Source organism: Tenebrio molitor, chromosome 3 (genome assembly GCF_963966145.1).
Source record: "Tenebrio molitor chromosome 3, icTenMoli1.1, whole genome shotgun sequence".
In the NCBI taxonomy this organism is placed as follows: Eukaryota; Metazoa; Arthropoda; class Insecta; order Coleoptera; family Tenebrionidae; genus Tenebrio; species Tenebrio molitor.
In genome coordinates this window covers 26,850,068-26,876,818 of record NC_091048.1, presented here as the reverse complement: position 1 = coordinate 26,876,818, position 26,751 = coordinate 26,850,068, and the positions used below count along the sequence as shown (strand labels likewise).

General features: G+C 41.6%; 3 protein-coding genes across 8 annotated transcripts in view; 1 reads left to right on the top strand and 2 right to left on the bottom strand.

The window, feature by feature from the left end:
• Positions 1–15,780, bottom strand: part of LOC138127312 (sodium-coupled monocarboxylate transporter 1) — a 28,321-nt gene extending 12,541 nt beyond the window's left edge. The window contains exons 1-2 of one of the 4 annotated variants that reach the window (XM_069043286.1): positions 15,607–15,780; positions 468–718 (exon numbers count right to left, since the gene is read on the bottom strand). In XM_069043286.1, coding sequence (XP_068899387.1) covers positions 468–675 — 208 coding nt within the window. In that variant the 5' untranslated portion in view covers positions 676–718; positions 15,607–15,780. Of the gene's footprint in view, positions 1–467; positions 719–5,663; positions 6,238–6,781; positions 7,068–10,988; positions 11,129–15,606 lie in introns of those variants that run through there. The other 3 variants (XM_069043283.1, XM_069043284.1, XM_069043285.1) reach the window with 3 other exon arrangements.
• The window catches only part of LOC138127315 (zinc finger protein 335-like), a 94,888-nt gene that overhangs the window by 13,192 nt on the left and 54,945 nt on the right, over positions 1–26,751 (top strand). The window contains exon 2 of one of the 2 annotated variants that reach the window (XM_069043289.1): positions 9,374–10,899. The exons of the other annotated variant lie outside the window; for it this stretch is intronic. Coding sequence (XP_068899390.1) covers positions 9,523–10,716 — 1,194 coding nt within the window. The 5' untranslated portion in view covers positions 9,374–9,522 and the 3' untranslated portion in view covers positions 10,717–10,899. Of the gene's footprint in view, positions 1–9,373; positions 10,900–26,751 lie in introns of those variants that run through there. 2 annotated transcript variants of the gene reach the window in all.
• The window catches only part of Octalpha2R (alpha2-adrenergic-like octopamine receptor), a 106,892-nt gene continuing 96,634 nt past the window's right edge, over positions 16,494–26,751 (bottom strand). Inside the window, exons 2-3 of one of the 2 annotated variants that reach the window (XM_069043287.1) lie at positions 23,765–24,247; positions 16,494–18,878 (exon numbers count right to left, since the gene is read on the bottom strand). In XM_069043287.1, the coding sequence (XP_068899388.1) occupies positions 18,270–18,878; positions 23,765–24,247 (1,092 nt within the window). In that variant the 3' untranslated portion in view covers positions 16,494–18,269. The remainder of the gene's footprint in view (positions 18,879–23,764; positions 24,248–26,751) is intronic. The other variant, XM_069043288.1, reaches the window with a different exon arrangement.

Below are 26,751 nucleotides of genomic sequence, written 5' to 3'. Positions count from 1 at the left end.
GGACAACTAGATCCGGGACGGCCATATATTAATTGGCATTGTTGTGACCCCACAAAAAACAATTTTTCGCCCGTCGTTCTTCAGGTACACCTACTGGCGAGAAAGTGAAAATTTATGCAAGCCGTGCAGAAGGCATAAATTGACAGGCCGGGCCCACATCGACAGCTCTGGAAATATTTCGACGACGTCGCCGTCCCATTTTCGCGGCGAGTCTCCCCGGATGATTTAATTTGTCTTTTTTTTTAGCGTCTGCGACCGGATAAAATATCGTCCAATAAATCGTGCATTTAAAATTGCAGAGAAAAATCGCGACACGTGTAAGCGGGGTCATGAAATTGCTTGGGACGATAATTCACAACGCGGCCGTGAAGTCTTCGCCGGGGTCGTCCCGGTGGTGTTTCTAATTCGGTAAGGACGAACGTTAGAAGAGGAATGAAGGAAAAAAAATGTCGTTCCGTCATACTCACCCAAAAATGATCGAACTCCGAGCGTCCCTCTCGCTATACTCAACATCATCGCTGCCATGGAAACTTTGCCAGCAGCAAAAACGAAATCGGCCTTTGTCTTTTCTTTAGGACCAAAGAAACGGGAATAGACGGCGACAAAGGTGCTTGCGATTACAAAAATCACAAAGACCAGATAGTCCCATATCATGCTTTTTGCGTCTTTCGACATTGTCGGGCCGTCTCTCCAACTCGGATCTGTTGATTTATAGGTCCTGGAAGAAGGGGAACATTTTTATATCTTGCAGTAATTAAACTTCCGATGTCTTTTCCGATAGTTATAATACTTTGATCCGGTTCGAATTGAACTTTTCCTCCTCGATCAAGAGGGAAAAATTTCGTTTGGATGCCGACGCGGTGCTATTTTCGACGACCGGTCGAAAAAGACGTTTTCGGAATCGGCGTAATTGCTTTAATTTCGATAAAGTAAAGTACAAGGTTTCTGGCACTTGCACCCAACCGAACAGAAATAACCGCCAGAAAAATAAACGCTGGATTTGAGGAGAGGAAAAATTTCGGAAGGATTCGACGTTCGGCCCTGGATTTCGAACAGCGACACGTGTCAATCGTAATTTAATAATTATTAGCAAACGGCGGTTGCTTTGACTCCGGCGAGCGCCTAGCAGGAGTTCACTTACAAACTCCGGTAATCTCTCTTTGCTTTGGGACCACATAGGCCGCCGACAACAAGTACAACAACAACAACACGAACACCTGCGATTCACAATTCACTAAAATTACACGAGGACCTTGAGAACAACCCTTAAACACAAATAATTGTTATGTATCACGGTAACGCACGCGTGTCTGGTGGTTTCGCAACAGCTTCGTGTTCTTGGGAACGTGAGGCGCAAACTATAAATTCGCTGCTATAAAATTAATACGAAATGAACATTTTCAATGATGCGAAAATTTTCTGATTATATTCATACGATTATTTTTTAAACAATTCTGTCAGCCAATCGTAATGAGAAAAAATTTCAAATGGACCAATAGCATCAAAATTACGCTGACTATTTCCTTCGAAAAATTTAAGCCAATCAAAAAGCTCGAATATTTGAATTTTAGCCAATAGCGATCGAATTACAGCGAAAATCGTACGACACTCATTAATGACCAATAGAAAAATTAGTTCACGAGCCATAACCATGGCAACAAAAAAATTTCTTGGAAATTTTTTGTAGGTAGACCAACCTAACTGTGATTAATAAGTGGAAATTTTTTCAGCCAATCAAAATCATTTATTTTGTTGTTGTCTTGGTTATGGCTCATGAACTAATTTTTCTATTGGTCTTTAATGAGTGTCGTACGATTTAAAAATTTATAATTTAAGAAGCATAATGTCCGTGTCGTTGCGATTTTCTTACCGAATATGCCCTCGTGCATTGATTAATATCCGGAAATTTTATTCTCATGCATTTCCAAAACGTAATTAGCCCTCGTGTTCCACGTTTTAGAAATGCATTCGAAAAAATTTCCGGAAATAATCAATGCACTAGGGATATTATAAGTGATAATACTGCACTATACTTGGGCCAACCAACAGATATAGTAATAAAACCGCCCCCTAGTGCCCGCGTATTTTAAATAGCAGCTTCCAATTGGCTTATTCAAAACGTGCGGAGATTTTCGAAAGCCTGATGTACATCCACAAAAATTACTTGACGGCATCCGGCATCTCATTTGTTTTAACCTCGCTTCGAGAGTTTGACCACGTGTTTATGTTTGTTTGTTTTCCTTGGCATTTTTCGATTTGTATTACAAAATAGTTTTTTTTCAAGACTTATAAGAACGACAAATGGCAAAGAACCTGCTTCATTGTGAAACAGGCTTCGGCGTATATCGTTCTACGCAACTAGGCCACATCCCCTTTTTTTTATTACTATATCTGTTGGTTGGCCCAAGTATAGTGCAATTATCGATAATTTGCACTAGTGCCAAATTTTCGCGTAGCCCTAATTAAAAAATAATTTGGTATTAATTTTATATTTTAAAAAGAATTACGTTTGTTTGTACTTACTTATCATGTAAATTTTTCTTAGGAAATAGTCTGCCAAAATATCCTCTCGTGCATGTCAAATTGTCGATGATTTTCTCTCGTGCGCTCCGCGCACTCGAGCAAATTATCGACAATTTGACATGCACTCGGGATATTACTAGTGACTATTTGCTAGTAGCTAATTACCGCGATAATTTTTTCGTTGTTAAGGTAGCGCAGCCATTTGTTTCAATATAAACATTAAAAATTCAGTACCGTCGCCATTATGGAGTACCATTCAGATTTCGCTTTTGAGATTTGACATATGTAGTTTAAAAAATAATCACGCCGAATTACATTCGTGATGGTAATTTTTTTGATAATTTTAACTAGATTAGCATTCATTTTTTAAGAAATCCCACGTGTGGGCTTCGTCCAGTCGTGAGATTTCTATAGCAACATCTACGGGGTTATTATAAATGATTGTAGTCGAAGCAGGCCATGCCCATGTTATTACATTTTTGCCGCTCTCATGTGAACTATCAATTTTTGTCGCTGTCTGTCATTTTTACCGTGAAAAGTGCGGTACGGTTTTTTAATTAACGATTGAATCTAAAAATATTGAGTTGTTTTGCACCCAATTTAATTCCTGTGTGTGAACACACCGTTAAATGTGTACACACCGTACTCACTTATTCACATCATTTTGATGTTTTCTATGTGGAGCGGCAACCATACATTTTACATTCAGTTTTTACGCCTACTTCGACTACAAACATTTATAATAACCCTGTAGTTAAAATTATCAAAAAATTACCATCAATTATGTAATTACTGTTGATAATAACTATAACAACAATAAAAAAAATGGAAATATAGAAAACAGTGCTTTCAAAGGAGCCATTTAGGGAGTCACGTTAAAATATACTCGTAGATAACGCTAAACTCTTTATCGTAGCCCTAAAACTCGGGACCCGATAACGTATGAATTTAAGGTAACTTTAAATCTAACGAACTTATTAAAACACATATAATGAAAAGTAGTTGATTAAACAGTTACGTGCTGTATCATTTTTTGACGTTTTGAAATAATTTCGTGGTAAAGTTATGTGAATTTGCGTCATGTCAATTTTCTTATGTCATCTAAGTACCGTCAGTTACCAATGGATAAACTAAAATGCGATTACTTCCAAGTTGACTCAACGCTAAATCTCAAATATCGTATTAGGTCACATGACTTTCATCGTTTACCCTATTACTTGATAAAAATATCTCTAATACACAATTATCTTTCTCCACGACTATTAAAGAATTAATGCATTCTTGTTGGATGTTCAACGAAAGAATAATGTTATCAAGGTAATTGTTCACTTTAACTACTTCTGGAATTTTCGCGTTTTTTCTGGCTAGACAGCCTCAGGGCGTCCTCCTAGATCTTGTCCCACCATTCAAACCTTGTGCAAATGCCTTTTTTTCTCTTTTGTTGTGTTTCAAGGTCGCGCCAAGTCTTAGTATAACTAAAGGGTAAGGAAAATTTTCATTTGCACAAGGTTTGACTGGTGGGAAACGATGTAGGAGGATGTCCTGAGGCTGTCTAGCCAGAAAAAACGCGAAAATTCCAGAAGTAGTTAAAGTGAACAATTACCGTTATCAATTCCACACCCAGTGATGGAATATATTCAAAGTCCCTCGTATTTTCATTCTATCACCGGCAGATCGTCAATCGGATGCGTTTGTAAGCTATAAGTCGCGCATCGCGTAGCAACCGCTAAACGTCAAATATTAAAAATCAAATTAAATTCAATTTTCAAAGATTGTTTTTTCTTGGTATAGTCATGGAGAAAGTATAGTTTTCAACTCGCGTATAATGGCTCGCCTACGGCTCGTGTTGGAATTTTCATCCTCTTGAATAATAGCCATCATTATACGCTCGTTAAAGAATTTTTTATAAATACATATAATAATAATAATTTCGTTTCTACTTTAGCTTCTACTTTTCTTTCTCTTTTTTTTTTGTTGTTTTTTTGTGAGTCAAGTGGAGTAGCTCATAAACTGAACTTCGCCCAGTTTAATTTAATTTACTTAACTTATCGATTTAATTTACTTAACTTATCGATTTAATTTTTTTAAGTAAAGTCACTCATTCTTATTACTATCATAAATATTATCTTGATTAATAAATTGACGGAAACAAATGGTGTCAACAAATAGGCAAATAGGCCGCCTCCATTGTTTAACGATGACAGACAGCAACAACAACCAATGGAGCGAAGATAATGTAACAAAAATAACAAATTAGTGGCTCGACTGAACAACAGATATGTGTTTTATTATCATGTTTACATAATAAAGTACCAAAAATTTAGAATCGTTTGTTATGAATGTGCCACCACGTGATTCTTAATCTATGAATTATTCAGACCGAATCCCAATGTTTCTGTTGCTTTTTTTAATGCACAACAAAAAGTGATATGCAAATACGAGATAACAGTCCGATTACTCATTTATAAGAAGCTTCCGTTTTGTTTTCGTACAGACGCTTTGTTTTAATTTACACATTTCATTAAAACGTCTCGTTGTACAACAGTCCGTCCGTCGAAAAAAAAAAGAAAAAACGTTAATACCGACTCGGGAGAGCTGCATTTTCATCAGATCTTCTCCCTTTAATAAAAAATTTGAATAGGATGAAAGAACAAACGCTTCAGAAGACAACTAACTGGAAGTGAAAATATTGTTTGTGCATATAACATGACTTTGTGGAACGTTATTCTACGCAAGTGTCGTAATTTTTCAACAAATCCCTCAGCGTCCGACTCGACGGAGCGGAAATTTATTTATTCATTTCGAAGAAAATCTACGTGTGTGTGCATTAACTAAAAAGTGGCAATTTTATGCGTTATCATCGTAATGCCGCAATAATAATTACTGTGTGTCAATCTTTTCAAAACCATTAAGTAAAATAAAAAATACAAAATTGCATGTTGGATAAGAAACGGTGATGTTGGCAAAAAAAATATGAATAACGAGGTCACACTATGGCCCCAAGCGTATCGAAATTGCACCACGTCATAAATTATTAATTCTACTGGATGCTTTAGTTTTAGATTCGATCGGAGAATGCAGCCAAACAGAGGATTTGGATTTATCAATGTTTAAATGTGGTGTGGTGTGGATATTATTACCTTGGAAAGTTTAACAATCTGACCTGAATGCCGCGGCACAAGCAACACCCAAGAAAATGAGCCGACTTCCGAACCGTCTTATTTACACTGGAGTTGACCAAAAATTACGCAAGCTAGATAGCACGTGCCGCAAAATCACGCCTCGACTCGTGCATTTCTCTTTATCGAAAATAAATCGGATGTGGGTAAACAGCGGGTCTTCAGCTGTGATTATTTTGGCGTCGACTCAAGTACGTCGAATGTTGTATTTTGGGATTTTCGACCTCATCAGGAACAAAGCGTCGTCGGTGCGAAAAGTCTCCTTCCCACGGATTCCTCTTTCTCGCATTCGCTAAGCCTGTTGTGGGAAGCGATTTATAAATAGTGCGTGGCGACCTTAATTGAATGAAAATATCGACGGAAGGAATTTTTGAGTGGTCCGGATTGGAACGCCCGCGGCGAAGCTACCGGGTGGTGGTGCTGGATTAAATGAATCCTCCTCGGTCCACAAAGACAATAAATAAACAACGACTGCCGTCCCAAAACAAGTCGCCAAAATGGTTACAGCAAACACGAGTTCATTGTGTGCAATTTATCGCCCTAATTAAATTTCCACTAAACGCCTCGCCCCAGGGAATTTCGACAGTCCGTCGATGCGACGGTTAAACTAAAAATTCGAAATCGTCAAAATTTCGGTTGTAATTTATGCAAATCGATTCCGGCGACTCGCTAGAAAAAAACACTACGATCTGGTTATTTTTTGCGGTGTTTTCATTTTCGTCGTCAGGTGTGTCAGACGGGCACGTCGAGATGTTTGCGTTACTCACCGTACATAAATTATTGAAATTTTTTATGCAATCGTAAACGAACGGAGGCGGCCGGAGAATCGGCGAAACGACCGGATTTTTTCCAATTAAATTGTACAATGTAAATGGGCAATAAACACGGCGTTAGCGTCCAATCGAAAATTATAATCAAATACGGCGATAATTGGCCGTTGCGGAACGATTTTGTCCCTGTCGAATGCCCGTCGGTATGCAAAACGATCAAGGCTGTTCCGCCGGCGAATCGTTCCAAATCTGTGTCTGGTCGTACGCAACACATCGGAAAAAATTGAACAGTATTGCAACAGTTCACACCTTCAGCCCGGAGCAAGCAACGGCAGCAAAAGGTCAGGACGGTACCAGCAGTTGCACTCTTGGACCGCGTTGAATCGAAGAACGGTAGTACAGCCGCGCGCAAAACTATGGATCACCGAATGTCACTACTAAGAATCCGCGACGATTAATCGAAAAGGGGTAGTACTATAACACAGACGGAGGAACGAACGACGACCCCCGCAGCAAAACCCGAAAGCGATGTTTACAAAAACGACGTCGAACTATCTCTTGGTCAGGTCGCGGTCGAACTATTCTCCCACCATCAAAGCGAAGAGCTTTTAAGAGGCGGCTGAAAAAAATATGTTTTTTTCAAGCGAGTGTTTGCGATGAGATTTTTTCGAAAATACACGTCAGACGTGCGTCGTGCGGTCGGATTCGCGTTATATATTGGTCGTACCGTATTGAGGAGAGGATTTAAACAACGAGGATGGAACCCGTTTGGCTTAAACAGGAACAAAAAGTTGAACATGTGCCCGAGGCATGATGGAAGACAGTCTAGAGTGCTTGGGTGCATTTGTACAGCCGGACAACACTATAATTAGACGGAGGTTTTACTACAACTGTTGATGAGGCGGCGAAAAATTTTTGTCGTTTCGCGCGAAACGGTCGATCAGTCTTCCGGTTGGCGAAGTCGTCATGTCCATTTCTGTAGATGGCGATCGCTATTTTTAGTACCGAGCGTGCAGTTTCGAATCGAAGATGGTACCGATGTCATTTGTTAATGTCGAGGACAAAGCGACGATGATTCCGATGGCTATTTTAAATTTCGACCACCACCACGGTGCTTCCTCAGTCTGTGGTACCGTCCAAGAGAGAGAACGTCGCGACACGTGAAATTTCTCGATCTGTTTGCGGTGGCAATTTTGCTGGAACACGCTGTATATGTTTAAATCGGTGACCGCTTCCCCTCTTTGGTCTTTGATCTCACTCAATAAGAAGGCAAGAGTTGAGACTCGATCATCAAAGGAGACTCTAATGGGAGAATAAGGCGAACAAAAAGAAAGAAAACACGCTGGAAAAGAATGGAAGTGCATCGAATCGCGATCGATATAAAAAAAATTTCGCTGAATTTCCGCTGTTTAAAATTCGCCAAAGTATAAATTAATCATCATGAGTCTGCTCGGCAAAAAAACTAGACACGCGAATATGACGACCGTACAAATTCGAGTAATCTTTGTAATCCCTGGATCTAGTGAAGAAACAGTCTAAACGTGCTTCCACTCGTGGATTCACGTGATTTCTTGTAGTTGTGTCTTCCGTAGATTTACATAAAGAAGGTTAGGCTGTTGTTGACAATTCAGTTGACGTCATTTGTATTAAACTTAATTGCTCTGAATTTTGGAAGACTAATATTTGACATTTATTCCAAACCAGTATGCACCACTTTGACCTAATCCAAACCGAGAATTATTTATGGCTCGATAAACTTCTAGTTTAGTCGAATTTGTTGTGCCAACATGAAGGCGTTTGATATTTTTTTTTACGAAGAAAATCCTCTTTCAGTGGCAATCTTTGTACTTTTGGCTAAATTTACATCGGAAAGTTTCCTGGTCGAGTGTCTTTTGGACCACGTCCAGAAAGTCAATGACAAAAACAAAACATAATTTATAAATATGCACGCAACAAATGAGCGGGCAATTATTGTCCATCATACTTTTCTTATCGACGACTGATAAAAATTATGCAACCGTATAATCCTCCGGTCATGTGGTCTTAAGGAGCTATTAATGGTGATTGCCTCTAATTTAAAACGAGTTAGTTTAATTTCCCTCGTTTACCTCGAAAACTGCCACACAAACAACATATTTGAACAATAAACCATTGATAAGACTGAAATGTGATTTAATATAATATCTAAGAAATTTTCTATCCGATCGTTGGCTTCCTGCCATTCCGGTGTTCGCTATTTGGTCACACATTTATTTTAACCTTCTAGAATTTATTTCGATTTTTTTTTCATCGTCCGTTTGGCAAGCACCACCAGGTGGTACAAAGTGTAAAGTTCAGATTTTCTTAGTCACATTCGATTATAAATAGCGGTTACTCGAATGCAAGTCTCGTGGCATTGTCAAAAGTAGGTTCGCTCTTGTGAAATGAAATTTTTTTCGACCTGACGAAATTCGATATTTTGCAAAATTCGATCGTGCGAAAACCGTTGCGGTTACTAACCAGCTTTAACCTTGAAAAGAATGTACACAAGGTCGCTCAACAACCTCATCTTCTTTCTTCTCGTGACGAACTCGCAAACGTCCACAGGCTAGGTGCGAAATTCGTGTTTGTTTATTTTACCGTAAACTTACGGCTTAATTGTTTTTTTTTTGTGTAGTGAGAAAATTGGAGGAAATTTAATGAAGGAGCTTATTATTTCTTTTCTCCCCCGGAGGAGTTATTAATCATTTTTATTTTTGTCCGTTCATGTTCACGCTCTTTCCTTGTTAAATTTCGAAAATGTGTAATTAACGATCGAGTACTAATTATTTCGGGATCGATGCGTTTCGCGCTCAGTGCGTTTCATCCGTGTGGTAAATAGGTGACGCTAAATGTGATATCGCTTTTCGTTTTTTTTTACAGGTCACGTAAAGAATATGTCTTTGTGCGATAACAGGACGAAATTTGAGTGCCTTTCAAGTTCGATACTGGTCTAACAAGGTAACGCAATCTTGTCTGAAGTTGTAAAGTATCGATACTGTTGTGTAGATTTTCGCTCGGGAAGTTTCAAGATGAACTTTAGAATGTCCCAATGTCAAGAAATGAAATGTTCCAAGTGTCCGTACGCGTCAAAATCGACGATCGCGATAATGCAACATTTACAACAGCACCAGCTGGCACAGCTTCCCAAAATAATCATTTGCGCCAACGTTCCTGAATTGACCAACTCTTCCGCACGTAAAGACTGCGGTTTTGTGGCAAATTTTCGACAAATCCGCGTGAAAGAGCGTCTCCCGGAGATCAAAGGGGGTTGTAACACGCCGCAAGAAAAAAACTCGCCATCTAAGCACGTAATTTCAAAGGAAATCGGTTGGTTTAAGAGCGGATCGGAGGTTGAGATTGGCGAAAAGACCGAAAAATCCTACGATCAACGTGGAGATCCTGAAGAAGAGTGGTTCCGGTGCGTGCGGTGCTCCTACAGGACTAAATTCATCGAGTTTCTGGAATTTCACGAATCAACGAAGCACGCGCCGAAAATTTTTCCTTGCGAAATGTGCTCGTTCAAGGCCAGAAACAAAGGTGGTCTTAGAAGTCACACGCTTTACAGGCACACCGCCCAGAAGGAGTGGTTTCAGTGCGAGATTTGCAGTTTCAAGACCACGTGGAAGAGCAGTTTGATGAAACACGGAAAGTCGCACGGACCAAAACCAAATGTGGAATGGTTCCGGTGCGATCGTTGTTCGTACAGATCTAAACTCAAATTGGCTCTGGCGGTGCACAAGAAAAGGCACGAGGACGCGGTGATGTTCCAGTGCGAAATTTGCGACTACAAGACCAAGTGGAAGGGTAACTTGAAGCAACACAGAAAATCGCGTCACGAATCGAAAGGGGGTGCGAAATGGTTCCGGTGCAATCGGTGTCCGTTTAAATTTGAATTCAAAGAGGCCCTGATGGCGCACAAGAAGGAACACGAGGAAAATATGAAGTGGTTTGAATGTGACCAGTGCCAGTACAAGACGTTGTACAAGCGATGTCTGAAAAGGCACAATGTTAAACACATACCGGCAGAGGAAAGCACGTGGTTCCAGTGCGGCCTGTGCTTCTTCAAGACAAAGTGGAAACACATTTTGGGGCGGCATATGAAAAACAAGCACGGAAACGAGAACGAGTGGTTTCAGTGTGAGCATTGTCGCTTCAGGGCGAAGCGGACGAGAACCGTGGAGAAGCATGTGGTGAAAAAACACGCCGCGATTCTGAATCGTTGAATAGATATGATAAGTTTCAAGTTTGGTGCATAATCGTTTTTTGTTTGATTAAAATTGTAGAGTTGAATCGCCGATTGCGGTGTCCGTTCAAAAACTGATTTAATGAATTTTTTCTGTTACTACTGGTTCCACAACCGTTCATTTACAACATTGCAAAACGAGTTTTAGTTGATCCGATGAATTAGTCATTAATGCGAATCGATCGTGGCTCTAAGCGATTCCGTGGTGACTTTTTTTTTATCGGTGCTGCTGGTTAATGAAAATCTACTCACAAATTGTCCATTCTGAAGCTAGACAGTCGACGTAATCCTAGAATTGTACCATCGATGTCGACGACTCACTGGGCAACTACTTATTTGTCAACTGTCCAGGTTCTGCACCGGTCAGCACGTTAAAAATGAGTTGCAAACTGCGCGAACCATGACTGTTGTTACTGTCGGTGGTGCCTGTTATATACGTATATAGAAAATTGGTTTGTAACCTTACCGCTAAAAGCGCTTTTTGCCGGTGCTAAGTCGTGTCATTATGTATGAGTTATGATTTTTAGTTACCGGAGTTTGGAAATAATGTTGGCCGGAAATCCGCGTTATTTCCTAGCGGCCTGAACAGAACTCTCATTAGTTACACCTACCAAACAAACAGAAAAGCTACACATGTTGTTGCAAATGTTGATCAATTAATCAAGTAATTTTTTTTCACATTTTAATCCGACACTTTTACTTTCTCGAAGTATCTAGGTACAGTGGGAGAGGAAGAAACGTAATCGTAGAAGACTCATCTCTCTGCCGTAATAGGAAAAGTTGTTACGAAAAATACAAATTGAATAAGTTTAATATGGAAAATCCTCACGTATAAAATTGTTTTCTCATTTTTCACTTTGCTTCTCGAGTTTTCCAAATTGAATTACAGTGGGGGCGGTAAAGCCGCGACATTTTTTTTTTTAATTAAAAATGATCAATTGTTCTTTCGCTTTAAATGTTACACAACGAGAAAATAAACAAACCGATTATGTTTTTTTTTGCCGAGGTTGCATCGACAAATTGCCGAACAATGAGAATTATGTGGGTGGTTACTCGGTATAATAACGAAAATTACAGTAATACTGTGCGAGTTCTCCACTTTTTCGGACGACTTTTTTTGTCCTGCTTTATTTGAGACGTCAATTAGTCACAGTCACATCTCCAGGACAATTAGCGACGACAGGTTTTGTATTCTTTTTGACAATAAATTGTGTCTTGTTTGTCCAAAATTTAACGCCCAAGAGGATGCAAGATTTGTTGGTAATTAAATTATGAGCGAGACGAGAAGTACGTCAAATAAGCAAAAAGAGATAATGATTGGACGAACGCATTCAGCAGGATTAAAGTGAGTCATCCGCGTGATTTCCGACGAACAAGCGAATTATTTCGGTTCTTGAGTACAACGTCAAGTCTTTAATTTGGAAACCAGTTAGTCGCAGGTGGCGTCGTCGTCCTTTTCGAAAACGGCGAAGGAATTTTCGTCGCAGGATCGACGAATCACCACCGATCCCGGTCCCACTTCATCGAGGGTGACTTTCTTTGGGGAAAAAGTGCGCGAATCTCGCCCTCGCCCGGGAAATGAAATACGAACGATCATCCTAATGGAACATCAAACAATGAGTTCGTGAAAAATTTAATAAACAAAGGGCGGCACGAGAACAAAATGCAAAACATCATGTGTACAGAAAGGAAAGAATTTTTTCTTTGAAAAGTTCCCCTTTGATAAAGAACTCCTAAAACGAATCGTTCCACAGCGTTAGACGAGAAAACCTAATGACCCATTATGATCTCCAAGATTTTAAAGCGAAGTAAGGGACTCCGGGTATGAACACAATCATGCACTTAAAACCGTATTGTTGAAACAACTGCCATTTATACTGGGGGAACTTTTAAGGCGAGAATTATGTATGTGTCGCATTTTTATCGGCGTGCCGCCATTAAATTAAAAAACGTAATTAATTCCTGAAATCGAGCAGGATGCCGACCCAGTCACGAGACATAATAATAATCATTTCGTCGATTAAGTGTGATGAGTTTTCGTGGAAATATTCACGTTCGACCTAATTAGGCCCGTGCTGGAGTCGATGCAATACGGCCGTTGCGACGCACAGATTACAAAAAACCTGGGCCTAGCTCCAGAGGATTAAAAAATCTATTGAATCCGTTCAGAAATTATTCAGAGGTCTAAACAAACAATGAATTAAATAAAAAATCAATTTTAATGATTAATCGAAGAATTTTCTCTTATTCCATTACGTAACATAATAGTAGGTAGTTTATTTGACGAGTTCTTGTGTAAATTGGGAAAAAAGCCCAATTGACACACGAACGAGTTGAATACAACTTTTTTTTGTTCGACGAGTCCCTTAAAGGCTCCAAATCGCTTAAAATCTTTCAAATTAGCTTGACGTTTCGTTTTGACAAGTGGTGACATTTATCAAAATCCGTTCACATAGGAGAAAATTCTCAATTCTGACAGTGTCGAACAAAAAAAATAATTTACATAAAAAAATTACATACTAAACTAAAAATAATAGGTAGTTATTTTCATATGAGTAGCGCTGTCAGATACCTTTTCAGGTATGAGGCCGAAGTTTGAAGCACGAGGCGCCAGCCGAGTGATGCAAAACAGGCCGAATACCTGAAAACTGACAACGCACGAATATTGAATAACGTTTTTCGTGTTCGTTTGGGCAAAGTGTTAAAAAACATTAATTAATTGTAAATTTTGAGGTTATCTTTGACAGTGATGTCAAGCTAGGTATACAAACTAAAAATCTTATAAATTTGGTTATATACCACTTTTCACGTTATGTATCTCGGGAAACGAACACGAAAAAAGAATTTTCGTTCTACGACAGCATCTTTGCTGTCACAATTAATAACATCGTACTCAGGTTCGTCTAACAATAAACGTTCAAGGTCATTTCTAATTTTAGAAGATAGTTCCCGACAAAATATTTTTTACCTAAAACTGAAAAACCGACGTCACCGACTTAATGCTATCTACAAATTATCAAAGCCAGACCTCTTCAGACGCCCAACTATCTCTTTAAGACCATTTACATTCGTCAACGTATTTTTAAAAATTTTTCCTATGCTTCATTATGATTGTGTTTAATAGTTATTTGTATATACCGAGAGAAAAAGTGTCGCCGAGCCCGCTGGCGGTCGAGACAAGACAATCTCGAGGATGTTAAAGGATTTCGCGGCCAAGGTGTACACAATTAACTGTCAATATATATGTACATATAAATTCGGCTTACATATCGCTATGGATATGATATAAATAAAACAATTCATTTTGTTAATGATTGTAAAAATGTCGGAAGAGAATTGTAGTGAAAGCGATATTTCAGTTTTGTGTAGGTACCCCTCCAGAGTTAAAAAGTACGTACATATTATGAATTCTGCGGTTTGTAATTTCATACCCGAAAAATCTAAACGCCAGTCTTACATGGAAACTCTGATTTGTATCGAATATGAAAATGACGGTTACTTTAACGGCCGTCGTTAACAGCAACGGCCGCGAAATCCAATTTCGCGGCCTGTTTTAGGTACGCGAAGTGTTCGTTTCGCGTACGGTTGCACAAAAAAAATACTTCCTGGTGTCGTCAATCCATGGTGAATAGAATGGTTCAAGTGAACTGATTTGTCTGAGAGGAAGATATTTGCCCAATAAAAATATTGTAAAAACGCTGGATACCGTAGTTTTTCTAATTGTTTTATTGCATTCAATCAAATCCACTATAAAGCGAATCAACATTATTCCAGAAAAAATCCGAATTTGCCGGTTTTAGCCAGATTTTTTGATTTCGGAATCGCTGTGCGACGCAGGGAAGATTTGGGTTCCCCGGACCAGATTGTAGTCGCTTATCGCGGCGTTGTTTCCGAAGACGAATATAAACAACACGAATCGGATCTCGCCCGAGGACGTCGGACGATTCGTGTTGATTTTCGCACTTGATTTCCTTACGAAATAAGGTACACAGTCGAGTGCATCCTCACAACAATCAATCACGTTTTATTAAAATTGTACGCTCGAGAAGAGCGATTGATTTTCCGCCGTCACTATTTTGGCAGTTCATTGACTTCAATCACAGATTTAAAAGTCATTAAGTCGAATCGCATCAGGGCGATTTGACTAATGACGAATTAATGGATATCGTATGACTAACACGTGTAAATCGATCTGTTTGATCTTTTCATTGGTGACTTATCGGTTTCCTGGTCGAAAAAAGTGTTCTCCGTTGATTGTTTGAGTAAAGAACCGGCTGAATCCCGTATGTTAATTTGGACGAATTGAAACGATCAATCAACGTAATTGATTTCATTAGCGGCTGTGGTGGAACGTCAGCGGTACTGGAGTGACACAAGGGTTCGAACGGGGACCAGTCTTGTTCGCTTAAATCAATTCGATTACACAATTACAACTTTTGAATAAGCGACACTACAAAGTCCAACGCGTCATGCCATATAATATTCCAGTTTTCTTGGACCGAATCGGATTAGCATGATTCATTTCTCGGCAATTTTGTTTTGACTTACAAATAAGACGATAAAAATGTATGTATTCCTGGTATAAATAATTGGCACTCCTGTTCCCTGTTTCATTAACGATTTTTTCAGTGTGTATATTTCAGACTCCCATTTCATTATCGATTGTCTAAAAAAATCGGCCTTTAACTCTAACGACAATAATTAGTCAACAAGTGGAACAAAAAAACCGCTCGATTAGTGAATAAATTAGTCTAACAAGAGACAAATTTACGGCGACCTAGATTTCCCGTCTGTCGTGTTCACGGCGCGGTATTCAGGCCGGACGTTTGTTGGATGAAAACAAGGAGAAAACGAGCCGACGGAGACTTACCTTTCGAGAGGAAATGTTTGGTCCAGTTGAAACTTCTGGTTTTTGTCAGGGTCATCGACTGTTTGTTTATGTTTGTATTTATATGGTATATAGTAGCGGATGAGGCTGTTTTAATGAAATTTTATGCCTCGTTTGTTGGTGTTAATCAGGCTGAAATTTATGGTATGTAAGATAATGCAATCACGACTGGTAAACAAAAACTGACCGTGCGTTCTACCCCGGGGCTTCTGCATCTACAAGCAGGCCAGTCGTATCGGCGGCATTATCACAAATGACATATTTATTCTGTCAGAGCTGACGAGATTTATTTATTGTGTTTGGAGTACCGTCGGATCGTAAATTAAACAAAAGGAATGAGACCGAGCGCAGTTCGAATTTAAAATCGGTTTGGAGTTTGCCGAACGGGTTCAACGTTTCGCTTTGGAGTTGTCGGTATCGATTAGGCAACCAACGTTTTGCCAAAGTGCGAAAATTGTAGGCGTTTCGTTGCAGTTACGCGGTAGTTGGAGCGATAGAATTTATTTATTAGTTATCGGCGCGGAGCGTGCAGGCTTAATCGAGTGTCGCTCGTAAAGTCGGATTCCGAATGGTGGAGGCGCTCCCGGCAGAACCTCGTTCCAGAAATGAATTCGGATTGTTGCCGTGTGGGTAGGAGCAGGCAGCCAGTCGTTTGTACGTACGGCTCATCAAAAGATAATCACGTGGGACTGATAACGGACGCGAATGTATAGCGAGGAACATTCAAGTTTGTGAAGCAGCTGCCTCTTCAATTTCCATAAACAAGGTGTGACACATTGACAAACACACCCGGAGCTTCCATATTCATTTAATACGTTCGGTATTAAATCTTCTTCGCGTTGGAGTCGGGATGAGGAACGAGTCTGGTGTCAGTACCATATTGATTTATTTATATCTTATAATAATCACGAAAAACGTACACACACAAATATAGGACAGTATTATAGTTATAATTGGTTTTTCTTTATATAACAATTACTCTAGAGATGTAACAAGATGAGAGCTCGCGAGATCGAAAATCGCGGGCTCAGGGCGAGTTTCGATGTCGCCTCGCGGGGCTGCACAGGATCGACCGCAGGGCCTGAGGTAACCCTGGGGCCGACCGGCGAGCAGTCGATAGCACCATAGTTTCGTTGCAAGAATTTGTCAGGAGTCGGAGAGCAGACCCCGCGGGCTCGTGGAAGACTTCCACTGGAGACCTCGCCAAGGCAACGTCTGTCGCGACCGTGTACAGATGGGGAGGAGGTCGAGGAGGAGGGAACGCGCACGAGGAGGTGACGGCCGAGGGCCTCCAGAGGTTTGATACAATTGGTGTCTAAACTATAGCCGAATTTGTCATTCGCGCGTCATCCGCCCTATCAACATTTATATACGAAAAGCTACTCGACTTGGACGCAACGGAAAGACGCAACAACGCTCGATGCTTGCTTCACTGTGTTCGACGAGTTATTGCTCTGGGTGCGGAACGCGCATAATTAAAAAACAATTTTCATTGGTCCCTTATCAATTTTGACATCGCGCAACGTCGGCGTCGGAGATCCGAAGGGGGTTACCGTTCGCAGGCACCTTTCCTTTAATTTGTGATGAGTTTGGTCCTGGCGCCTTCGCGAAACTGGCAAGGATAGACGGTAGCGCCCTTCGAGCGACACCGACATTAAAGATTCGCTAACAAAGCTGTGGATGATGGTCGGTGGAGGTGCGCCAGACCGGACGGTCGACACTCGTTCACCTCGAAGGCTGCTGCAGCAAAAGTGGCGACTCGGGAAGCTCTGCGTTTTCGAGTTGCGTTAAATCGAGTACCTCCTTCGTACGTTTCGCATAAGGTATGTACAAGAAATGAAGTATCTAAACATCCAAGATTCTTTAAAAACACATAATAGTTTGTATTCTTTAGACTATTTACGATAAATTCCAGAATGAAAGCGTTATATTATCACAGTGGTAGTCATTGCTCCATATTTTATTATTACAATAGAGTCAAATAAAATGTTACGATCGTGGTCAACTCGTCAACTTTTGATATTATAATAAAACTCGATTTATCTCCTAAAATCTTAAAGCTACAGACAAATTCAAACACTCTATCGGGTGGCTCTACGAGTTATTCGACTGAAGTAGAATCACGTGTTGAGAGTGGAACAACGATCTCGATAAACTTGTTGATATATTCATTATTACACAACAGATATTAAGGCAAGTTGAATATTTTGATGTCAATTGAGAATACTTTTAGAATAATCATTACAACGTACACAACGTCATTTGTGAGTAGTTTGTACTTATGGCAATTCAATTATTAAAACAGGACTAAAATACTCGTCAAGATACAGCACGAACAATGAACTACGGCGACGACGCGCGCGCTCGAGTGTGACGCCGGGCGTTGCGAGTGAGTGCGTCACACCGGCTGGCGCCATCTGCGGTTTGACCGGTGAAGTGTTGCGAGTTGACGACGATCGCGCCTTATCCGTAACTAACAAGAAATAACAATTTATACACGCATATCGAAGAGTATAATAATGTACACGTGAGATGAGTGGATTGTCGAGAGTTCAATGTCGATAGAGGGCACTGGGTGCGCTGCGATATTGCGCAGTACGTATTCGTCGACTGACGCATTCGTAGCAGCACACGTACGCCAAACATCACTTGAACAAGATCCTCCTGAACGCCCTGCGGAAGTCCTTGTTGAAGATGGTGTAGATGACGGGATTGAGGGCCGAGTTCATGTACCCCAGCCAGAAGGCCGTCGAGAAGGCGATGCCCGGAATGTGACAGACCAGTCTCAGGATGTACATGAAGAAGAAGGGCAGCCAGCAGGCGATGAAGGAGCCCATGATCAGACCGAGGATCAGGGTGGCTCGCTTCTCCTTCTTCCTGGCGATCCTCCTCTTCTCGCGCTCGGGATCCCTCGGCTTTTGCACACGCGGCACCTCCTGCTCGACGATGTGCTCCTTGCTGGAGCACGCCTTGTCTTTGGGGGTCCTTCGGTTTTTGGCCGTTTTCCTACCGAAAATCGGCTTGCACAGTCGCAGTTTCAGTGGTTTCACGACCGCACAACGGGACACCACACCCGAATCCGAACTGCTCGGGTCGAACTCGCTCACCATGTCCGTGTCGATGCCCATCGACGGCTGCCTCATCCGGGACATCGCCGCCGCCTGCTGTTGCAATTCGCCGTTCACCGACAGCGTCGATCCCCTGAATTGGCTCTGCGCCAGCGGGTTGCGGACCACCTGGGCACTTGTGAACACCTGAAACAAAACGAGCTGTCACGGCCGCTTCGGTAAACCCACCGAGTCAATTAGCACCGACGCTTTCTTCCGAAGCCTCAAAAAATGATCTGGTCTGTTGCGTTCATTTTGGAGTGGACCGTTTCGGTATGGAGCGATGCCGTTCGGGTTGCGCAACGCACCCGACCGGTTTCGCAACGAAATCCCCGAATTAATGGATTTTCGAGCAATGCATCTTCTTCAATATTGGATTAACTGGTTCTACAACGAAGCCCGCCGGCTATATTTCAAACATTAAAATTTTAGGACGTTCGGTCTGATGTACGACGCGGAACGAGAGGCGATCGCTGTTGCACTTAGGTCCAAAAAATAGATTCTCTTGCACCGATCAAATTTTAATCGAGTTCCAATCTGGAACCGTACTTTATTGTCGACTCTTCTGACATCTCTGAACCATTTTTTAAAAGTGATTACTTCGGATTCTCCGCCGCGCCTCTACTTTCCTCTTTTCAAAGTGTAATATCAGAATAATTGTACGATCTCCGTAATCGAATTATTTCGTAATTTGGCGAGATTAAAACGGGCTTGCAATTAAATTAACACTAAAGACATAATTGGAGCAGTTCGAGTCGACCGATCCGTTAGTAAAAATCACGAAATTTACGGATTTCATTTCGAGTCCGTTAATTGAAATTATTCCTGTTTATCTGGGGTAAACATCCAATTAAATTAGTAATATCATGCGGCACGCTAGAGTTTTAACAGCGGAAAAAAATTAATTCGGGGCAGGGCTCCACGAAATATCGCCCGGATTAAGATTTCGGTCACGCAGAGTGTGAAAAAATCCCCAAATTTGATTACGGGACTTGCGAGGATTGCAAAAGCATCTATTACGCTAATCCAGGTGCGGGGGCTTCCTCGGAGCGGTGCGCCACCCGGACCGCACTCGAAGAATCAGCCGCTCGTTCCTTTTTGCCGCCGGTAATCGGCTTAACTTGATCAACTTGCAAATTTTCGTGTTAATGCCGATTTAATTGCGTCAGCTATATTTACTTATGAAGCGGAGTGGTTTCGGCGGTTTCGATACCAACTCGGGAATCGGTAATGTAAAGCTTGTTTCGTTCCCATATTCGAACACGGACAATATAATCCTTGATTGTTAGCTTTGCGATTGCGGCCGAGAATCACAAACGTTATTCTGAATCAGCGTGCTTGCGGTTTTATCAAGACCGACTCGGTTAAATACTGGGGTGTGATTCGAAGTGATGTTCTTCGGAAGCAAAAGCGACCACCAGACCAGGTGGAGTCGCCCCGGATGAGAAACATTCCTCGGATCACGAAGAAAACGTGGTAATAATTCGATCGGGGACATGCGGTCTCTCTAATCAACCCCTTTCCAATTCCTCGGCTGCAAGTCGTTTATGATTTCGGTTGGCTCTATTGATCGCCGCCTCCGTCCCGATAATGGCACCCCACGGCGCCGCCTTCCCTCTCGAATTGTAAAATTGCCGATGTTTAAACATTTTTCCGGCCGTTAAAACGGTAATCGTTTCCGATTCGACGGTCGGACCCGCAACTTCGTCTTAATCGGTAGCGGTTCGGCAGGATTTGAAACAACTCCCGCGGATTTGTCAACACCGAGATGTCGTCTGTTCATCATCCGGAACGGCGGTACGACGACTGAAACAGTCACGTAGCGAAAGAATTTCCCTAAATCGAACAGTTTGATCGACTTCGGCAAATAGGATGTTCAGATATGTAGAGAATGATCTGAATTTTGTAATTTCAGCGTAATATCGGAGACGGTCTGACCCAAATTTGCACGATTCCAAACATTTCAGAAAATATTCAATTTGTTTTAGAAAAAACACGAAAGATGAAATTCTTCTGTTACGTGAAGAGTGTCGTTTTGGTCGTGATGTCGCCCAACTTCCCGCATCTATCGGCTTTAAAATTTTCAAAGCTCACCTCTTACTTCATAATCTGTTCTGGGAGTTGCCCGTTTAAAATCCGACTCCCCCATTTCGTGGTTTATTTAAGGAATTTCATCCTACATAACTATCACTCCCCCCCGTTCGCCTGCACTCCTCCAGGTTAATATGTACCGCGTTAATAATTATTATGCAGTCGGCGTATCGTTTCATACGTCAATGCATGACAATGAGCTTTTCGTATTATTACTACGTGCATATATAACAGTCTTCATGAGAGCTTTCGGTTAATGGTTTGCTACGCTTCAAATTTCCGTCCGACATGACAGCTCCTAATATTCAATTATTCACGAAATATACACAAAAACCTTTCGGTACCGACGACTTAGTTTTTGATGATTTGCAAAAAGTGAAGGTGGAACAACTCCAGATAATTTTTTATTTACTAAGGGCCGGTTGCACCAACGTGAGTTAAATTTAACTATAAATTAAAATATACGAAAACATTGTTATAACAATAGGTAACTAAAGTAACGAAACATTTTAACCTACAGTTAACTTTAACTGGCGTTGGTGCAACCGGCCCTATGCCATCAAATCAATCGAACTTGAGTGACGTCAATCTGATAAGGACGACAAGATGACGAAAAACCAAACAAGAAATTGCAATTAAGGTTAACGGTTAAAGCCTTCCAGTGTTGTAATCAGGAATCGCAAGTCATTTCGTCGACTAAAATGAAATTATCAAAAGTGCCACTTCAAACATTGCCACAAAAACGATCGATTTCTGTTGCGGACATCAAAGACATTTTATTACGGCGAAGAAAAGAAATCGTCAGTCGGGAGAAAATGGTAGTGTCGATGGACCGTTGGCGCGGCAAGGTTGCCATAGTGACAGGTGCTAGTGCCAGAATCGGTTCGAAGATTTGGACCCACGACGAGTTCGCGCGGCAGGTGTAAAGATGGATCTGGTTTAGGTTGTGGGTTTGTCCAGAACAGTAGAAAGAGTTGAAGAAGTGGCCAAAAAAGGCAAGCTCTACGCCTTCAAAGCCGACGTGTCCGTCGAAGAAGACACTTTGAACGCTTTCAAGTGGACCGAGAAGAACTTGGGTCCCTTTCACGTGCTGATCAACGCCAGAGTGTTGCAGGACACGAATTTTATCGACGGCGAGACGAAAAATTGGGAAGCCATCCTCGACTTCAACGTGTTGGGCTTTTGCAAAGCGGTGAGGATCATGAGAGCGAACAACATCGCCGGCCACATCGTCCACATCAACGGCGTGTCAGGACACATCGTCAATTACTTCCCTACATGAACGTGTACGCGGCCACCAAGCACGCCGTCACGGCCCTCACGGAGACCCTCACGACGGAGCTGAACACCATCGTGTCGAAAATAAAGGTGACGGTAAGCGAGGACGAAGTCGGCCTCTCGACCGATCCATTAATACGTGGATTTCGGAGCGTCAGTCCGGGAGTTGTAGCTACGGAAATCGATGAAACTAGTAATATTTATCTCGACGAGAAGACGCTGGAAGAGAGGAAATCCAGGGCGGCTTTGGCAGCGTCCGACTGCGCCGATGCCGTCATCTACGCCTTGTCGACATCGCCCAATTGCCAAGTGCACGACCTCATCATCAAACCTATTGGCGAGAAGTTTTGAACAATAAATTGGTTTAAATATTTCAGTAGTGAAGTTTGTCCAAGTTCGGAAATTCTCAGACGGCCAACGTCGGGACACGGCTCCACAGGTTTCTGAATTGTGGAGCGGCGGAAAGCTTTGATGCAGCGCGACGTCGTTGCAACTTCCTGCGCAATTAACACGGTTACTCGAACTAACTCGATTTTTGATCCTTCGTGCGAACGAATTATAACGTGGAGGAGAGCGCGCGAACGAAGGTGGAAAATTAGGCTTAAAAAGCCGCAATCCTCCCGAGCATCTTCGGCCATTCGTTATACGGCTCGTTGAGATCAGAAAAAGGTTTTTTTTTTGGAAGGTTTATGGGTCATATCTTTTTATAACTACATTAGCAATCTTGTAACTTTTTACTTTAAAAAACTCCACCGTTATTTTGGCGCGCACTTATTAAGTTCGTCGAGAATACACCGGCTCGCGGGACTTTAATGTCAGAAGTTCGCCTTTTGTCAGTGAAACACAACGGAGAGAGTAACAGCGTCGACGGTTCTGCGGTTTGATGGCAATTCCGGCGACGAAAGTGCGCAGAATAAAGAAATTATGAGCTGGCGTTGACAGTAAAAAAGCCTCGACGACTGACCGTCCGTGAGCTTTATTTTCAGATAAATTCTTATTGTTGCCGAACGATCCACTCCATTATTTAGGCGTTACTTCCATAAAGTTTAATTAAACGGTTTCTTTTACGAGACAATAAAAATTATGAGTTTGAATAAATGTCAGCTGTAACGAAATTGACGACTTAATTTGCAATTTTTCACGTCGATCTCGTATTCATGTAAGTGTTTAAAAGTTTTAACAACTTTCCGAGTTTCGCAACTCAAATCTTGCGTAGCTTTTAAGCTCTATTATGAGAGCACGTCAGTTTTCGTTTATTAGGGGGCTAACGCCGAATTCCCTAATCGATGGAGATTGCCCTGGTAAATTATTGCAACAGAGAAGACCGGAACCGGTCGGGGCGGTAATTTATAAATTTTACATTTTTCTCTTCGGAAAGCGAACGATGCGAGCTAACACGCTTTTTGCAATCATCCATCCATCTACCCCGGAAGGTCGAAATGATCGATCACATTGAGATTGTGCTGCAACTTTTCAAATAATTCTGCACGATCCCCGGACCAAGAGCGTTTCATCCTTCTGGTGGAGATTTTAGAACGACGAAAGTCGATCGGACGTTCTAGAATCTCCGGATTAGGCAACAAACACCAACACCATCTAATCTAGGCAGTTCTACGAATCTATGGCTATGTTAAAATCTACGTCATTTCAAAGCTGTGACCTACTTGGGCGTCGTCCTTAATAAAACTGTCGTTTTGTGGATTGCATTGCGGTCCGTCACTGTCAATCGTACAAACCTTGAGCGTATCCTTCTGTTCTAGGGTCTCCGCCGTGATTTCTCCCGCGTCGCTGGTTGAAATATCGGAGGCTAAATCACACGTGACGGTGGGAATAGGCATGGGGCGGGGTATCGCTTCGATGGTGGCGATTTGTCTCTCGCCGTCCCGCGGCGATGTGTTGCTGTTGCGATCAACAGATCCGCCCGCCGCCCCCGCGTCACCGGCGCCGCCACCATTTTTCGTCGTCGGCACGCTCGTGAAGCTGGTGACGGCGTCCTGGGGCTGTCGCCGGGGCGGTTTCCGTATGCCCCTCCTGGCTCGGGCTTTCGCCGCGTAGTAAATTCGTATATACACAAATACCATTATGCAAGATGGGATGTAGAACGAGCCGAGTGCCGAATACAGCACGTAACCCAGTTCCTCGCTCAGCTGCAACAGGAAAAGAGAAAAAACGAACCGTTAGACACACGCATCGGGTTTATTTTATTGGGGGAGCATCGGAAAATTCAAATGAGCCGCCCCCGGAGACGCGCCGAAATAAATGGCGGCATCGATTCCGTCTGGACAAATCGCCGAGTGCACGGGATTGTTTTGGGGTTTTCGGTCGGAGGACGGGAGGGAAGGGTGGTCGTGTATTCCTTTTTTCGGTGGATTTCGGACGGTATTTACATAAGAGTTTGCGCTTCTGGGGAAGGAGATGCAAAATGGCGTTTTCGTGTCGTCATAACAAACATAAATGTGTATTTCGAACGAGGTTTTTCCAAATTTCGGTTGCACGCGTGGAAAGCGGAATCGTGTCGTTGCGGAAATGAAATGAGGCTATTTTATGGAGTACCGAAACAAATAGGACAAAGCCAAATCTGAACGGTATTGTTCGAGTTGTTGCAAAATTTAACGTGTTCGCTCGAGCGCGGTAAATGTTGTTGAAGGTGTTTTCGAAATTTGACGACGAACAAATCAAAATAGAATAATTTTGAAAAATTTATTCGACAAATCAATTTACTTAATTTAATGATTTGCACAACGTTTTAGTCTCGATCTAGATCGGATATTGAAAGGTCAATTATTTTCGTACCAATTACTTGGAAGAAATTAGAATTCGTCAATCTTTAACCGTTTTTTAAGTAGAAAAGTAGATTAAAATTTTTGGTGAGTAGTTAGAAAAAAATGTCTTTTTAAACCAAAATGTCATTTTGGTCACCTGAAAATAGATCGAAAGGTATGCTATGTCCAGATCTGAGTCAATTAGATTTCTTATTTTATTTATTTAGGTAATTCAAGCGTCGTTTTCATGGTGGCTTTACAAGCGTGGCTCGCTCGGCTAGCTTGGCTTTGGAAGAGTCGTTTTCATTTTCATGGTGGCTTGCTACTTCAAGACAGCCACGCCAACGCGCATGCGCTATTGAGCGAGCTAGCGTTGAACTGTCCCATCAGCTGATTTGATTATGTAGTTGCGACTTCGAGCGCATGCGCAAGCTTCCAAAGCCTGAGTGTGGCTTTGAAAAATAGAAATATTTCCTATTCTAGCAAAGTCCGAGCCACGCCGCGGCGTTTTCTAAAAGCTGTGCTCTCATTGGTCGAGCGGTTTCCGAGCCGAGCGAGCCACGCTTGTAAAGCCACCATGAAAACGACGCTTTATGTAGAAGACTTCTTTTTCACTTCATACTTAATAGAGAATATGCCTTGTTAATGTTGTGAGTGAAAAATGTAGGACTACATGATTTTTCAAAATTTGCCCTGAACATATTTGACAAGTATTTGTAAAAGTCTTGGCAGGAAGATATTAACGAATAATAAATTAAATTTGGCGTCGAAGTTGGCGTTGAAGAGTCGATTGTGAATGAACCGCTCGTCTTAAAAACATTGCAAACTGTAGATTAAAAACACAAATAAAGCAAAAACTGAGGTTAAATTTAAACAGCTGATGACTCATCTTAAAAAAGACTGATTTTTCAAACTGCATATTAAAAAAACGAAAAAAGTTAGGTTAGATTTAAACAGCTGATCAGATTTGTAATCCGGTGGTGCGTTCACAATCGACTCTTTAACGTAAACTTCGACGCCAAATTTAAATGAACACCCGTTATATGACATTAAGAGGTTAATAGATTCTATTAGCATCCTTCTTTCCGACTTCCTCGTTTAGTTTCGAGTTTACGCAACACTTTTCATTGCACATACACCAATCGATATGTCCGACATTAGTCTACAAGAAAATGTCAAATCGCATTCCGAGCTTTGAATTCGTAGTTTCAAATTTAAAGCGGCCACCGAAGACAAATAATTTCCACCATTCATCGTCGTTTTTTGCGGCTTCGTTCTAGACTTTGCGATTTTTAAAATTCAGCACTTGCGATTCCCCGGTGAATTCCTGGCGAGATTAAAAGCAGTTTTTAGGAAGTGATCATCGGAGAAGAAAAACTCCCTCTAATTTTCCGGGACAGACGTCCAGCGTCGGATTAATTTCGTGACATCCACTTCGGTTAATTTTTTCCCCTTCGTCCTGCGTTACAAGGGTTAAACCTGAGTGCACATGACGTGCGTTCTGTTATTACTGGAAACCGTTAAAAAAAAAGTAACCATCCCGCAAGCCCCATTCGGGCACAAGAGAAATGCGTTAGACAAGTTTTTGTGCGGCCGATATTGATTTCCACGGTGCTTGCTAAGCGCTATTTTGTGTCTCGTATATCCTTTGATATGAGGAACATGGAATTTTGTGATTCCTGGCGGGGCTGTTTTACAAAAATTATGATCCCGTTTTCCGAACGGGGGAATTGATATTAATATTCAGCCGGATAATCTGTCAAAATGGGTCGTATATGAAGCGGGTTTATGGCGCTAATCGGCGAGTCGAAATCGTAAAACGCCGGCCGCACGTTGATAGTATAGTCGCTAATTAAGCCGGATAATTTCGAGTGGAAATCGAATTAGGT